The sequence below is a fragment of the Trachypithecus francoisi genome, unplaced genomic scaffold, assembly GCF_009764315.1.
Source record: "Trachypithecus francoisi isolate TF-2019V2 unplaced genomic scaffold, Tfra_2.0 Lachesis_group8, whole genome shotgun sequence".
Taxonomy (NCBI): Eukaryota; Metazoa; Chordata; class Mammalia; order Primates; family Cercopithecidae; genus Trachypithecus; species Trachypithecus francoisi.
In genome coordinates, this window is record NW_022681473.1 from 53625093 (window position 1) to 53639417 (window position 14325).

The 14325-nt window shown below is 44.9% G+C and overlaps 1 protein-coding gene across 3 annotated transcripts in view; it reads left to right on the plus strand.

Moving 5' to 3' along the window:
- The first annotated feature begins 6661 nt into the window (after nt 1-6661).
- The window catches only part of GALNT18 (polypeptide N-acetylgalactosaminyltransferase 18), a 350932-nt gene continuing 343268 nt past the window's right edge, over nt 6662-14325 (plus strand). For all 3 annotated transcript variants that reach the window (XM_033204872.1, XM_033204874.1, XM_033204873.1), the window contains exon 1: nt 6662-7386. In XM_033204872.1, the coding sequence (XP_033060763.1) occupies nt 7152-7386 (235 nt within the window). In that variant the 5' untranslated portion in view covers nt 6662-7151. The remainder of the gene's footprint in view (nt 7387-14325) is intronic.

Genomic DNA, 14325 nt, shown 5'->3' on the forward strand with positions numbered 1-14325 from the left:
TATTCTTTTCACTCATTAATGCTTGCCACTAGATACAGTTTGCTCATCTATCATTTGGGCATATTACTAATTTACCTTGTAAGGTTATTTTGAAAATCAAGACGTGAATAGTGCTTCATGGATTGCCCGTGTACTGGCATGCCCATTTTCTATTGTAAAGGAAACTGATACTCAATCCTTTAAGTAATAAAACATTTAAAAATACATATGTAGCCCCTAGGCCACATATATATGCTGTATAATATATATAATTGTGGATTGAGAATAAAAAATGCTATATGTTAAGTCCTATTAAAACTAACATTTATTGAATGCTTACCACAACTTAGTGCCAAGCTCTATAAATTTCATTTCATAATCGTCAAAACAACCCTATAAGGAAGATGCTACATTTTACAGATGAGGAAATTGAGATCCAAGAACTTAAGACTCACAGAATCAGTAAATAGCAGATCCAGAATTCGAACCCAAGTCTTTTTGGTTACATATGTGCAACCTCGGGGCTCTACTGCTTTCCTCCTCAACATATCTCCTACACAACATCCTTTTAAAGAGAAGGAATCCAAACTCTTATAAAATGTTTCACTGCATCTGAATAAGCAGACAACCCTATAAAAATGTTATATAAGGCCAGGCACAGTGGCTCATGCCTGTCATCCCAGTATTTTGTTGGGAGGCCGAGGTGGGAGAATCACTTGAGTCCAGGAGTTCATGACCAACCTGGGTAATATAGCAAGACTTCATCTCTACAGAAGATTTTTAAAAATTAGCAGGGCATGGTGGTGTGTGCCTGTAATCTCAGCTACTTGTGGGGGTGAGGTGGGAGGATTGCTTTCAGGCTACAGTGAGATATGATGGCTCCATTGCACTCCAGCCTGGGCAACAGATTGAAACCCTGTCTAGAAAAGAAAAAAAGTTATGTACAAATACATGAAACCAAACAATGGCTCTGAGTGCGGAACAAAGTGGTCGCTGATAACATCCCTGTTCTCACTACATGGTGAAAATGGTTATATACCTTGATGATTTATTTTATATTTCAATGGGAAACACTTCTCTGGGCAGCATAAGTAGCTCAAGAATCTTGTATGTTGTGTATGTATGTGTGTATGTGTATCTGTTCACTTTGGTGAAATCTTCCCACAGTATTTTTCTCTTCTCTATGGCCATAAAGCATAAAGAATGGCCATTTTCCTGACAATAAGAATTGTCATTACGAATGTCAAAGGTTGAGTTGTGCTTGGTGTGATGTGCTCAAAGCCCATTGGTGTGTAAGGCTGGACTGGTTATTTATTTGCTAGGTGTGGATTATTATCCCTATTTTGAAGGTGAGGAAACAGGCTTAAAATACTACAAGACTAGCTCAAGTCACAAAGCAGGACTGCAACCAATGCAAAGCAGATTTCAGCACAACTAGAAGAATCACTTTTGAAATAAAACAAATTCTAATTTCAAAAGAATTACATTAAGAAATATTTGCTGTAAAAATTCAGAATTACAGCTGAACATTATAAAAAGTTCAGAAGTTGGTCACTACCTCTAATCCTGGTTCTTTTTCCAAGGAAAGCCCATGGTTAACAATCTCATATGTACTGCTTCTCAGATTATAATGTATGTTTAAATCACCTGGACATTTGTTAAAATGCAGATTCTGACTCCGTAGGTGTGTGATGGGCCTGATCTACTGAATCTCTACTAAGCACTCACGTGATGCTGATGCCAGTGGTCCATGGACCATGCTATGAGTACAAGGTCATAGGGCAATGTGCATTTTTATTTTCATTGTTACTGCCAAATTGCATTCCAAAGCAACTGTATCAATTACCAACAGAATATGGGAGTAGTACTTATTTCCCACATGTTTTCTCTAACACTTAGAAATTTCCCTATTCATTTTTTTCTCAATTTGATAGGTGAACTATATCTATGTTTTTAAAATGTATTTTTATTTTTTAACAAGTTTTTTCACTCTCTTATACGTTCCTTGGTTATTTATACATTCTCTACTTGTCTGTTCTTATTCTTGACTCATTTTTCCATTTGGATATTCTTGCCCCTCTATTTTAGTGGCTTATATGAATTCTTTATATATTTTGGGTATCAATCCTTGGTCTGTTGACTATCTTGCAAATATCTTCCTCTGGGTCTAAAGAAGAAATTTTTACCCAGCAGCATTGTCCGGTGACTGAATGGAAGTGAAGCTGTTCAGAAGTTGCATAACCACTTGCTAGGGAGGAATTTGGCACCTCCCTCGACTTCCTGTGCCTTCTTTTTCATATTAATACAATATCTCAGAAAAGAGCTTATCCTACTGTATTATGGTTGTTTATCTTTTGGCCTCATCCATTCAACAGTGATCTCTTTGAGGGCAGGGATGAGGGTCTGTGAGTCATCTCTGTATTGCCAGTACCCAGTTTTGGGTCTAGCACAGAGCAGGCACTCAGAAAATATTTAGTGGATGAATCAATGGACAGAGGGATAGATGGGTCTTGTTGCTGGATTCCGGCCAGGATTTGCCCCGTGACTCAGCTAGGAGTTGTTTTGGATCCTTAAATAGGGTGACAGAAGAGGAGCAAGAGGACCCTTTGCTCCTAGAGGAAAGTGCCCTCTGGGTGGTTTGTCTTCCCTCCATTCATTTGCATATTAGATACTCTGGTGCCCAGAGACAGCAATAATGACAATAGCCAATACTTATGTAGTGCCTTTAGTGTGCTTTGTATACATTAATTCATCTAATTCTTACAGCTTCTACATGAGGTAAGCATTATCAGTATTATCTCCATTTACAGATGAAGAAACAGAGGCACAGTGTGGTTAAGGAATTTTCCCAAGATCATACAGCTAATAAATGGCAGAACTGAGATATGAACCCAGCTGTCTGGCTCCGTAATCTGTGCTCAAGAGAGAACATGAAAAACACTAGGCCTGGTACAAAGTAGGCACTAAACAAACATTTCTCTCTTTATTTACCATCCCTCCCTGAGAAGTGAGCCTTTTTTGTTAATGATATGTCAGACCAGTAGCTTGGCAAAATCCAATCTTGGCCCTGCTTTTCCTCTGTAGCTTTTGTCTCTGAACCACACATTCATCCTTGCTGGAAGTGCCAACAATCCCTGTTCTCCTAGGAACCTGGTAACCCCAATTCCCATGCAGCCAGCGCAGGGATTGAGGCTTTCCATGATCTGGACCTGTTTTTACCCTTTAGCCACCCCCCCGCCCCCCACCAAATCCTGACACTCTGGCCCCAAGGCTTTGCATGGTGCTACCATCTGGTAGGTACAGATGGCCACCGACAACCCTCTCTGAAGAGTGAACGGCCATTGGCCAAGACTGGTTACTGTTCCTCTTTAACCCTCAGGTCAGGGTACCCTATGCAGAATGTAATCAGTTGGTGGCTGAATTCCATTAGTGACTGGCCTTTTCTAATTCTAGTATCAAAGGTATTTTGAATGAAGGCTTAGTGTTGGGGGAGTCACAGTGTGGTGGTACTTGTGGGTAGGAAGTCCTACTTAGCTCGTCCTCAATCACATCAAGAGAAGAGCTGCCTACCCAATGTAAAAGATGGGTGAAATTCAGAGGCTGTAGTAGATAAACCTTATCAAGAATCTTCAGCCCCATTGTATATGCCTCAAGGCACTCACTCTCCTCTTGTGGCAGGAGTTGAAGGAGACCCTAGATTCTCTCAGTATAAGTTTGAAGAACTACTTTGTACTGGAGTCTCTGTAGGCCTGCTCACACCTATTGTCTGATTAACTCCTCACAATGATCCCCAGCAGGAGGCAGGATTTATTTAAAGTAAAGGAGAGGAAACACAGGAGTTAGATAAATGACGGAACCTGAGAATCAGAAACATCCTTACAATCCAAGGATGATTTTTAGCAGCTTCCCGAGCTCAGAAAAGAGGCCCGTATTGACACAATGAAACTCAGATTGTATCTACATATCTGGAGCAAAGTGGGCAGAGTCTAGGACAACTGGTCATTTACACAAAACCTCAGGAGCACAACCATTACTTGTTGGATTGGATGTACAGTAACTGAATTCAGGACTAAAGCTATGAATTTCTACCCAGGTATTGTTTACGAGGGAGCTTGCAAAGGGACTTTTTTCTGACCTGTGACTCTGCAAAATCTTTGTGAGCAGAGTCTTTATGCCCCCTCCCAGTTCCTTTGTTTATAACCAAAGGATTAAGGGTCTTGAGTGGAAAGTTGAGAGTACTGGGGGTGACCAGTACCTGGAAGAAACCAGCCTTTGATTTTGAATATCTTATCAACCTATGCAGATCACTGTACTACTGATGGTGAGGACAGACATTATGAATAGAAAGCCAATGTGCTGGAGCCCAGCTAGCCACGATGAGATGAGCCCCTTGGTACTCATAGCTTTAGTTCCTGTTAGCTTCCATTAGGGGAGAGAGGGCTGATACTGGTAGGTAGAGAAACGAAGTATTGCTGAACAGCAGGATGGAGGTCACAGAACTGAGCTCTGGCCTGGAAAGGGAGTGACCATATCTGGAAGGAAACTCACATGATCTTAACCACTCACTATGTGTCCTGCACTAATTAAAGCCCTTTCTGGAACATTCTCTCAGTTAATTTTCACAACCTGTCCTCAGTAAGATATTGTCTACCTACATTTGATACATGGGAGAAATTGAACCCTAATGACTTTTTGAAATGTGTCCAGGCTCTCATAACTAATATATGGTAGATCTAGGATTAGAACCCTAGAGTCTGCCTGCACCTCCAGAGAAAACTCTGAACTGGTCAGCTCAACCCTGTGACTTTTCAGAGAGGAAAACCTGTTCAGCATTCTTCTTTTGTTGTATTCATACCCTGTACAGTTACACATTATCTTAGATGATCAGCTGTACAAAATTTAAGATCACACAATTCACTTTGTTTTCTTCTTGACCCTCATTTTTTTTAAACTTGGGATTTTTTTCCATTAAGAATGTGAAAAGAATGAGTATTGCCTCCTCTTTCTAGCCCTGTGGTGGTTTAGGAAGATCCCAAGAAGGGCTGAACTTCCAGGGCTCCTCCCCGGAGACAGGGCAGAACAGAAGGAAAGATTACACCTTAACCTGTACTCAAGGGCATTGCTTGTAAGTCTGTCCAACCAGAAGAAAGTTCAGATCCTTTATTTGTGAGCTGGATTATACCTCTGGAAGAGAAAAAAGGGAGAGACAAGTTTTACTCCCTCCTGGAGGCAGATTTCTCTACCTTGATTTTTTCAGAAATTTTGTACATTCTTTCCTCTCACGTATGTATCTCCTACATACCATACAGACGATTCTTCTCCCCCTCCTATACCCCAGGCCACCTCAACCCACACCCACTGTTCTCTCTTCCAGCTATGGATCAAGGGAAATCTTCCAGGGTCCCTAGTTGGTATCTGTTTTCACAGCATCTTTGGGGAGGATTTTTAAGCAAAGTGATGGTAGAAGGGCCCTTGGCTGATGGGGCCATAAAGTGCCCTTTCTTTGGTTTTGTGCCTTCCCTCTTTTGTGGGGCCAGTTATTTGAATCCAGAGACATCCCAGGAGGGAGCTGCCCTGAGTATTTCTGTGACTGGTTGGAAGGCTGGCACACAACGAAGTGGGCATGCAGCAGGCTGCCTCCCTGGCTTTTAGGCCAAAAAATTAAAGCAACTCAGAGATGGAGAAGAGGCAGGAAATCTGTGTTGTAAAAAGTCTTTGTTTAAAGGAATTCTGTTCAGGTGCTGAGAACGGGGTGTTCAGCAGAAAAGGATAATATGAGTAAACATTGGCACTAAGAACAAACACAGCAGTATCACCCCCTGCGTCTGGCCTCCCCCTGTGCTCACAGTTCTCTCCCACCGCCCTCTCCGATAGCAATCACAGACAACATGTAGAAGGGCTTTACAGTTCAGAGAGACCTTAATTCCCCCCAGCGGCATTTCCTTGCAGGGTTTCTCTATGCACTGGATGACCCTGGTCCCACATGAATGAAAACTGGGCTTAAAGGAAACATCCATGTCCTGTGAGCTGTATAGATTTAAAGAAAAACCTAGATAGGGGCAAAATTTGGGGCAAGCGGTGGAGGGGGGGGTGGTTGGGGGTGGGGGAAGAAGTGGTAGAGAGTCATCTAATAGGTCACCAATATTGCTTCTGGGAGATTCCCGGAGGGTTGTTTCCTTTCAGCCAGGTTTAGGGCCAGGTCTGGACACACTCAGGAGGCCAGTGGCTGAAGGGCGGAGGGCAGGGTGGAGGCCCAAGTGAGGCCAAGGAAGGAGTGGATGCCCCTGGGGCTGGCACTTCCTTGGCTTCTCAGGGTCCTGGCAACCAAGAAAAGATTCCAGGAGTCGACTGGTGGCACCAATGCGAGAAGCCCCGGGCGGATGAAATAAGCTGACCCGTGCGACCCCCACAAAACCAGGAGATTCCTGCCGAAGAGCAAGAGATGGAATTCCCCTCACGGAGGAAGCTGCCGACCTAAGGGCTGGGACTGGAAGCGCGCCCTCTCCAGGAGCTTCGGGTCTGGGGCAGCCTGTGAAGGCGCGGGTGGAGGCCCGGGCGCGTCCCTGGGGGCGGGAGCCAGGGGCGGCCAGTAGGTGGGGCCTGGGGGCTGGACTCCGCCCCCCGCTCCCGCCCCGTTGGTCCGCTGCCGCTCAGCACCTGCCCCTCTCCAGAGCCGGAGCACGATTGGTGGCGGCGCTTGTCGCTCGGAGGGGGCCGGCCGCTCTTCTTCGCGGCTCTCCCAGCCGCCGCTGCCGCCGCCGCGGTTCTGCTAGCAGCGCCCGCCGGTCGGACCGCCAAGGCAGCCTGCACTGGCGATGGGAAACGGTGTGGCCGCCGACACAGGCAGTGGCAAAGTTTCCCAGACGTGCACATCTGGGCGCGCGGCTGCCGGCTACCAGTGACCCCTCTAGGAAGGGCTCAGGGATTTTTAATTTGGAAAAAATTCTACCTGCTTTCCTTTGTCAAGGTCTCTCCGGGTGGCCAGCAGCAGGAGCTGCAAACTTGGGCACGGCGGCTTCACCGGCAGCGGACCGGGCTTTGGAGAACCTCAGGACTCAGGTGCTGGTGTGCCCAGCGGCTCCGGACGTGCTACGGGGTGTGAGCGTGGGGGAGTCCGGGGCGCGCGACAAGGAAGGGCCCTCGGGAGCTCTATATGGAGGAAGGAGCCCAGAATGGTGTGCACCAGGAAGACCAAAACTTTAGTGTCCACTTGCGTGATCCTGAGCGGCATGACTAACATCATCTGCCTGCTCTACGTGGGCTGGGTCACCAACTACATCGCCAGTGTGTATGTGCGGGGGCAGGAGCCGGCGCCCGACAAGAAGCTGGAGGAAGACAAAGGAGACACTCTGAAGATTATTGAGCGGCTGGACCACCTGGAGAATGTCATCAAGCAGCACATTCAAGGTACGGGCGCCCCGGAAACTTGGGTCGCCCATGAGGCCCGGGAGTGCCCCGCGCGGCGCGGGGTGCGCTGGGGCTGGTGAGCATCAACTCAGCCACGGCGGGGCTCTGGGGCCGCAGATGCGTGGTAGTCGTGGGGCCTGAGTGTGAGCTCTTGCCTGCGTGCGGGACCCTCTGTCTGCGGCCGTGCGCGCTTCCGCGGGGCACAAGTGTGTGCGCAGGGATGCACGCGCGGATGTGTGCAGCTAGCTGGCGATGTGGGGGCGCGCTGCGCACGTGTCCAAATGTGCGTGTGACTCTGGGCTAGTTGCTCGCAGACTCTCGGGATCGCACACAAGTCCGGCTCAGAGTCTGTGTGCGTGTGAATGTCTGTGTGTGTACAAGAGGGAACGCGCGGGCAAACGAGCTTTTTTGGCCACTGTAGGCGTCAGGCGAGATGCCCGCGCGGCGGCCCTGACTATTGGCAGTTAAGACTCGCCGGTTGCCGGGCAAGCGAGGCTAGGAAAATTGCGTTGTTTCAGCCCCAGCCTCAGTCTTACTATGATCCGGTTGGTAAGCGATGGGGAAAGCAAGGAGGGCCGCTTGAACCTATAGCAGTCCCTACCCCCACCACAGCCCACGGGTCCAGGACCCTCTCCAGGAGCAGGTATCAACGCCGGGAAGTAGCGCTGGAGCTTGAGCTCTGTCCACTGTGGTGATGCCTCCGCCCAAGACTGGAAGAACACGCCCTGGGCTGCGCCTTCCCCGCGGAGCCACCCAGGACCGGGTGAAGGCCGATTCCTCCGGTAGCTCCACTCTTAGGCCCTGGGAGCAGCTGGGGCGGAGCAGACAGACCTACCTGGGTTGGGTCTGAAGTGTAAGATTACCCTGGTTGGGTGCGCTCCAGACCAGTACGGAGGTCCAAAGAGAGGGTGGGGGTTGCAGAGCTCTCTCCCGAGGCGACCTGGTCAATGAGCTGTCAGAGGGAGGGGATGGAGTTCCGGGCCAGGAGCACTGGTGCCGGGTGTGCACACACACACACGCACTCACGTCAACACTTCTTCGCCTCCCCGCGCCCCCTGCTTTCTACCAGGCATGTGAGCTTCTTAAGGGCAGGGCCGAGCCTAGTTCCCCTGTAAACTTAGCAGGCCCACCAGGCTCAGGGGCCAGAGCATGGCAGACCTTGGCAAAATCGAATTGAACTGAAGTCTTCCCCCTCCTCCCCCGCCCCCCGCCAGGAGCATTCCCTTTTGTTTACACGTGGATGTCTGAATTTCAATCCTTGCACCTGCTGCCCTTGCCAGGGTAGAGATGGTCCTCCGTCTGAATTTGGTGTTTCCCCGGGTGTCCAGAATAGTTCCTTCCCAGGAAGAGAAGGTTCAGGGAGGTTCAGGTGAGTGCAGGAGAGGCATCCACACCCATAGTGCTTCCTGACTAATGACTTCAAAACAAGCCCATGGCTTCGGCACCTTCCCAGAAAAGAGGGACATAGACAGCTTCTTCTTCAGACCTGCCGCTGCCTCTCAACCTGGCACTGGGCTTGGAAACCAATTTACCTATCTGTGGGTGCCTGTTGCTATTATTTCTTACATGTCCTTTTCCATCAAACAGATCTTGATTGACTATTAATCAGCAATAGAAGTACAGTGTTTCCCCCAGGGTGATTCAGAATGTTCCCCGGGAGACACAAAGCCATACGTTACTTTGACATTTCTAGTTTGCCAACAGATTTTGAGATTTTCATTCACAGATTCTGTGTGTGTGTGTTCCTGGAAAATGATTCTCTTGTGCTTTTCTTTCTGGTCAGGCAGGAGGTGAGCAAGGTAGTGCTCAGGGGATGCCATTAACCCCTGAGCCTGTCACGGAGTGGGTGCCTGTCATGTGGAATGTGGACCATGTCATATGATTTCTAAGGTTTGACATGGAAACAAGCATAATGTTGAAGTTGAAAGGAAGCATTGTGATTTTTCTCCCCAGAAACTTTATAACTATGTGTTGTTCAGCACTTTCAAATCTATACCTGAAAAATTGGAGAAGATAGGTTAAAAAAAAAGGAGGCAGGGTCCCTAAAACACGTGTTGTTCCACTTGTACACATGCAATGACCCCTGTGGATATTCAGAAATAACCACAATCTCAAGACAGAGGGCCAAAACTGCAACCTATGGGGAGGTAAGGAAGGGTCAGTGACTTGGAAAGACTGGAAATGAGGCAGGCAGGGGCAGAGGTTACCAGGTTGGCTGTGCCATTATGGTGTAGCAATGACCAACTGCTCCCTTTGTGGTGCTGGGGCCATCCTGAGCTGGGATTTAGGGAACAGAGGTAAAGGGCCTATAAAATTTGGGGCTGGTCAAGTGCAGCTCTCTGAAGGCAGCGGGTGGTAAAGGACAATAAGATCAAGCTCTTGTGCTTGATGGTACAAGCTGTTTATGTGTACCTCACTGTCAAGTTCCCTCTAGTCAGCATAGCCCTTAGAACAATCCAGTTTACTTTGCTGAGCTGGAGGGAATAAGGGGTAATAATAATAGCTAAAATTACATAGCACCTAGGATGTGTCAGGCCCTATTCTAAATACTTTACATATATCGACTTATTTAATCTTCACAACCTTATGAAGTAGGTAATATTTGCTACATTTTACAGGTATGGAAACTGAGGCAGGGAGAGGGTATATGATTTGTCAAGGGTCACACACTGGTATGTGGTAGTACAGGGATGTAAGCTCAGCCAGTGTGGCTTCAGAAGTCTAAGTTCTTAGCCACGTACTAAACTGTCTCCCAGGAGGGCCCCAGGGTCCCTTGGAGTCCGTTAACAATGGTGGAAGTGGGTGTCAGAGGAAGAGACCTCAGAGGATGGCTGAGGGGTGAGGGAGTCAGCAGCCTTCCCACTTGGAAACGCTATAGATAAACTCAGGAAGCTCTGGGTTTTGCTTTGTTTCATGTCAAGAGGCAGAGGTTCCAGTCCCTTAACTAATGTTTGCTGAACATGCAGGACAGTGCCTGGCACATCCTACAGAAAGTAGCTGTGGGGTGAAAGCGTGGATGAATGGATGAGTGCAGATGCCTAGGGCCACATTAGTCATTAATGAAAGTGTTACCACTCTCCAAAAGAGATGTTTTGCTTTGGAGTCTTGTTCAGGTTCCTCTTTTCTTTAGAAGGAAAGTCTCCTGGAAGCTGCAGATGTCACAAAATGTTCTGCAGGATGTTCCACAGGACTTACAATTAGAAGAGGCTTTGGAGCATCACCCCAGAGGTCTGTTCTAGTCATGACTGAAAAGTTTATTTTCATCTTGGGAGTTGCAGTGATATTTCATTTTAATTTGTTTTCTGATTGAATGATTTAATTAGATGGTGTCTGGGAATATCTTGGGAATGTAAATTGCAGTTTTGAGAAGGTTTTTGACCAAATAGATGTTAAATGAGAGGGTGGATAACTTATGAGTTTTTAAAAAAAGCATCCTGGGGGTTTAGAAACACAAAGTAAGTGTTAGTAAGGGTCAGGTTCCCTCCATCTTAGGAGTAGAAAGATCTGATGGCTTGACATGGTGAGGTGGATGAAGCAAGAATTTGCTAAAGGAGTTCTCAATGTTGGAGAGTGCAGGAAATGGAAATGTTGATTCAGTTCTTATTTTGGAAGTTCCGCAAAAATAAAGATAGCTTTCTTCTTTTCTTAGTAGCTTTCTGAATATGGAAAAGAATGTGCCAATGTTTAGGAAAATATTTAAAAATGCATAAAACTGCCCATAATTCATTCTACCCTAAAGATCAGTTTGCATTTTGAGCATTTCCTTCTAGCTTTGTTCATTTGCCTCCATATTTCAAAATGAAGGTGTAGTCATGTTTTACATGTAATTTTATATTCTGCTTTTTCACTTTCTTTTTGTTAAAGAAGCGTTATTTTTTCCGTATTTGCTACATAGTTTATTGGTTCAACATTTATCTGTTGGAGACCTAATGTGTGCCAGGCACTGCACTGGGAAAGTGATTGGGGATTATTGTGGTGAACTGTACACTAAAGACACTCTATAAGAGTATGGGCACTCTTGGTCCCTGTCATAGTGGACTTGTTTTCAAAGGACAAAGAATCCCTCTTAGTTGATGTGATCAGGGCTTCAGTTAGTTAATAGAAAAACTGGTTAAAGAGGAGAGTACAACAAAATATTACATACTTGCCTTAAATATTTTTATTTTAATGTTATCCAAAATGTGCATTCATTTGCAAGACTCTTGATATCAGGTCAAAGTTTTGTCTTTGAAATGCATCTGCCATTTGGCGTTCTGTTCATCTTCCTTGCACAAACCACTCCCATAATGTCCTGTTTACAAAGTTTGATTTCTAGTTCTGTTTTCTTTAAAATTCGTTGAAAACTTAAAGGTGCTTATGAAGCAGTCTCAGCGTAGTAGCCTAAATTGTTACGATTTTTGTCTGATCTTTTGCAATGATTTTGCTCACATGTAATTTGATTGCTTTTCTTTAACTGACTACCCTTTATAAAGGCTTTGCAAAGCACTTAGAACTTAAAGTAATTTTCTTAGAAACAATGCTCATCTTTTTAGCAGTCATATTTCATTGGTTTATGTAATACGTGATTAGGTTATGCTGTTACAGTGACAAGTACAAATAGTGTAAACACATTTGGGAACAAACCCACTGGACGGCTGGTAAGTGTACAACTCAACTATTTGCAGGAGCCGTGGGCAGTGGTACTAGAGACAAATAGGGTTTGTTACAGAGGGAGTGACAAGCATAGTTAATCTGGAGAATTGATTAAATGGAGAGTTTCTAAAGAGAACTTTTACTGTATTTTTAATGACTGAATAGTATTCTGTCATCAGTATACCATTACTGATTCAACCACTTTCCTATTGTTGGACATTTGTTTTGCTATTATAATTAGAGCAGAAATGAACATCTTCACCTCATTGTTTTTTGATTATTTTTAAGGATGTCTTTCCAGAAGTGGGATTAGTACTGACTCAAACAGTCTGAACATTTTTATAAAAGATTGTTTTTTCAGAAGGAAAGCCTTTCTTTACGGCTGTAGTGTATTATTGTACCAATGTCATGGAGCCTGGCCGGCACTGGGTGTTATCATTCAAATTTTTCTGAGTAAATGGAATCCCTGTCAAATGCTCTATTCTTTTGATTTGTACTCCTTTGATTATTCTAGAACTTAATATCCTCCCCAACCCCTGATGTTTGTTTTATCTTGTGGGACTATTTGTGTCCTTGCTCATTGTTTTCTCAGACTATCAGTGTTTGGCCAGGCGTGGTGGCTCATGCCTGTAATCCCAGCACTTTGGGAGGCCAAAGTGGGAGGATCACTTGAGCCCAGGAGTTCAAGACCAACCTGGACAATATGGTGAGACCCCCCATCTCTACAAAGAAGAAGAAAAAAAGACTCTCAGTGTTTCTGATTTGTGTATTTTACGTATTTTTTGATAAATAAATGTTTTGCCTGTATCATATGTTACATACATAATTTTAGTTTTACATAGATGTCTTAGGGCAGTGGTTTTCAAACTGTGTCCCCAGGAGCCCTAAACTTATAGAAGGTTTGATCTGGGGCCTGAGAATTAAAAGGGTTAAGTGGAGTCTCCCAGACTCTGCCTGTAGGTACTCCCTCCCCTCCCTGCAACAACAAAACTCCACTGTCTTCTGTTTTCTATTTGTCGTTCTATAAAATATTTCATTTTTAAAAAAGGTTCTACTTCTTTTGAAAACAAAGTTGAAAATAACTGTTTCGGGAAAAGAGGAAAGACCAGACTGTTACATTTTTGTGAGGGATGATAGTGGTATAAAGAATTCAGGAGAGTAAATAAATCTAAAAGGAAATTGAATTCCTGGGTGGTGTTCTTGTAACATCTATTTACCCTTCTGAATACCATGATTAATAATGTATTACATTATGTGACTAATTTCTAAATCCATTATCTTACTTCATTGAGTCAAGATCATCCCAACAATGGAGAAATGGGTTATTAACTGCTTTTTGTTTCCTGAAAGTTTATTAGTCATATTATGTGCATATGAACGTATACCAGGTCAGTAACAGCAGGTTGTTCGCCATGACTACAAATCATTTATGGTCCCTAAGAATCAGCAAATGTCCTGGGCTTGGATGTTTTTCTGTCTCCTATAGCTTTTGGATGTCACTTAGAATTGGCTTGTGTCCTTCTCATCTGATCTTTGACTTGGCAGAGTTTGTGAAAAAGAGGATATGATGTTTGCTGAGTGCTTGGAGTTTATTTGAGGAAAGAGTGTCATTTAAATAGTAAAGCTATTTGTCCTCTGGAATGAACTGTTGCATGTGAAATTATATTAGTAACAGTGATTGACATTTTGAAAGAGTTCAATAGCAGGACTTAGGAGTTGAGCCTAATTACCTTTGTTAATAGTTCAGAACCACAGCTTTATGAAGAAGAAAAGCCTTGCCAAAGGACACAACTTTTCCCCATGACCAAAGAATCTTCATTTTTAGCCAGAAGTGTGTAGGCTGTAAAATAAATGAATTCCACATTCTTTCCCACTCACTTGACATAAATTGTTATTTGCCCTTGATAAGTAGGTTGGTGGAGAATCTCAAGGAGAATTTAGAATGAAAAGTGTCAGAGAGCCACAGTCTGGTTTTGTCATTTATGAGGGCCTTGAAGGTCGGCTTTAGCCACTTGGGTTAGGCTGGCCTATGTTTTCCCAAAGGTATTTATGGGATTCAGAGTCACATACAGGGTTACTGGAGCGTCTTCATTACCATCGTATAGGATTTCTGACCTCATTTCACTTGAATAGCTGAATGCCCTTGATATGCTTTGAATGTTTGTCCCCTCCAAATCTCGTATTGAAATGTGGTCACCAGTGTTTGAGGTGGGGCCTAGTGGGAGGTGTTTTTGTGAATGGCTTGGTGCTGTCTTCCTGATAATGAATGAGTTCTTACTGTATTTGTTCATGCAAGAGCTGGTTGTT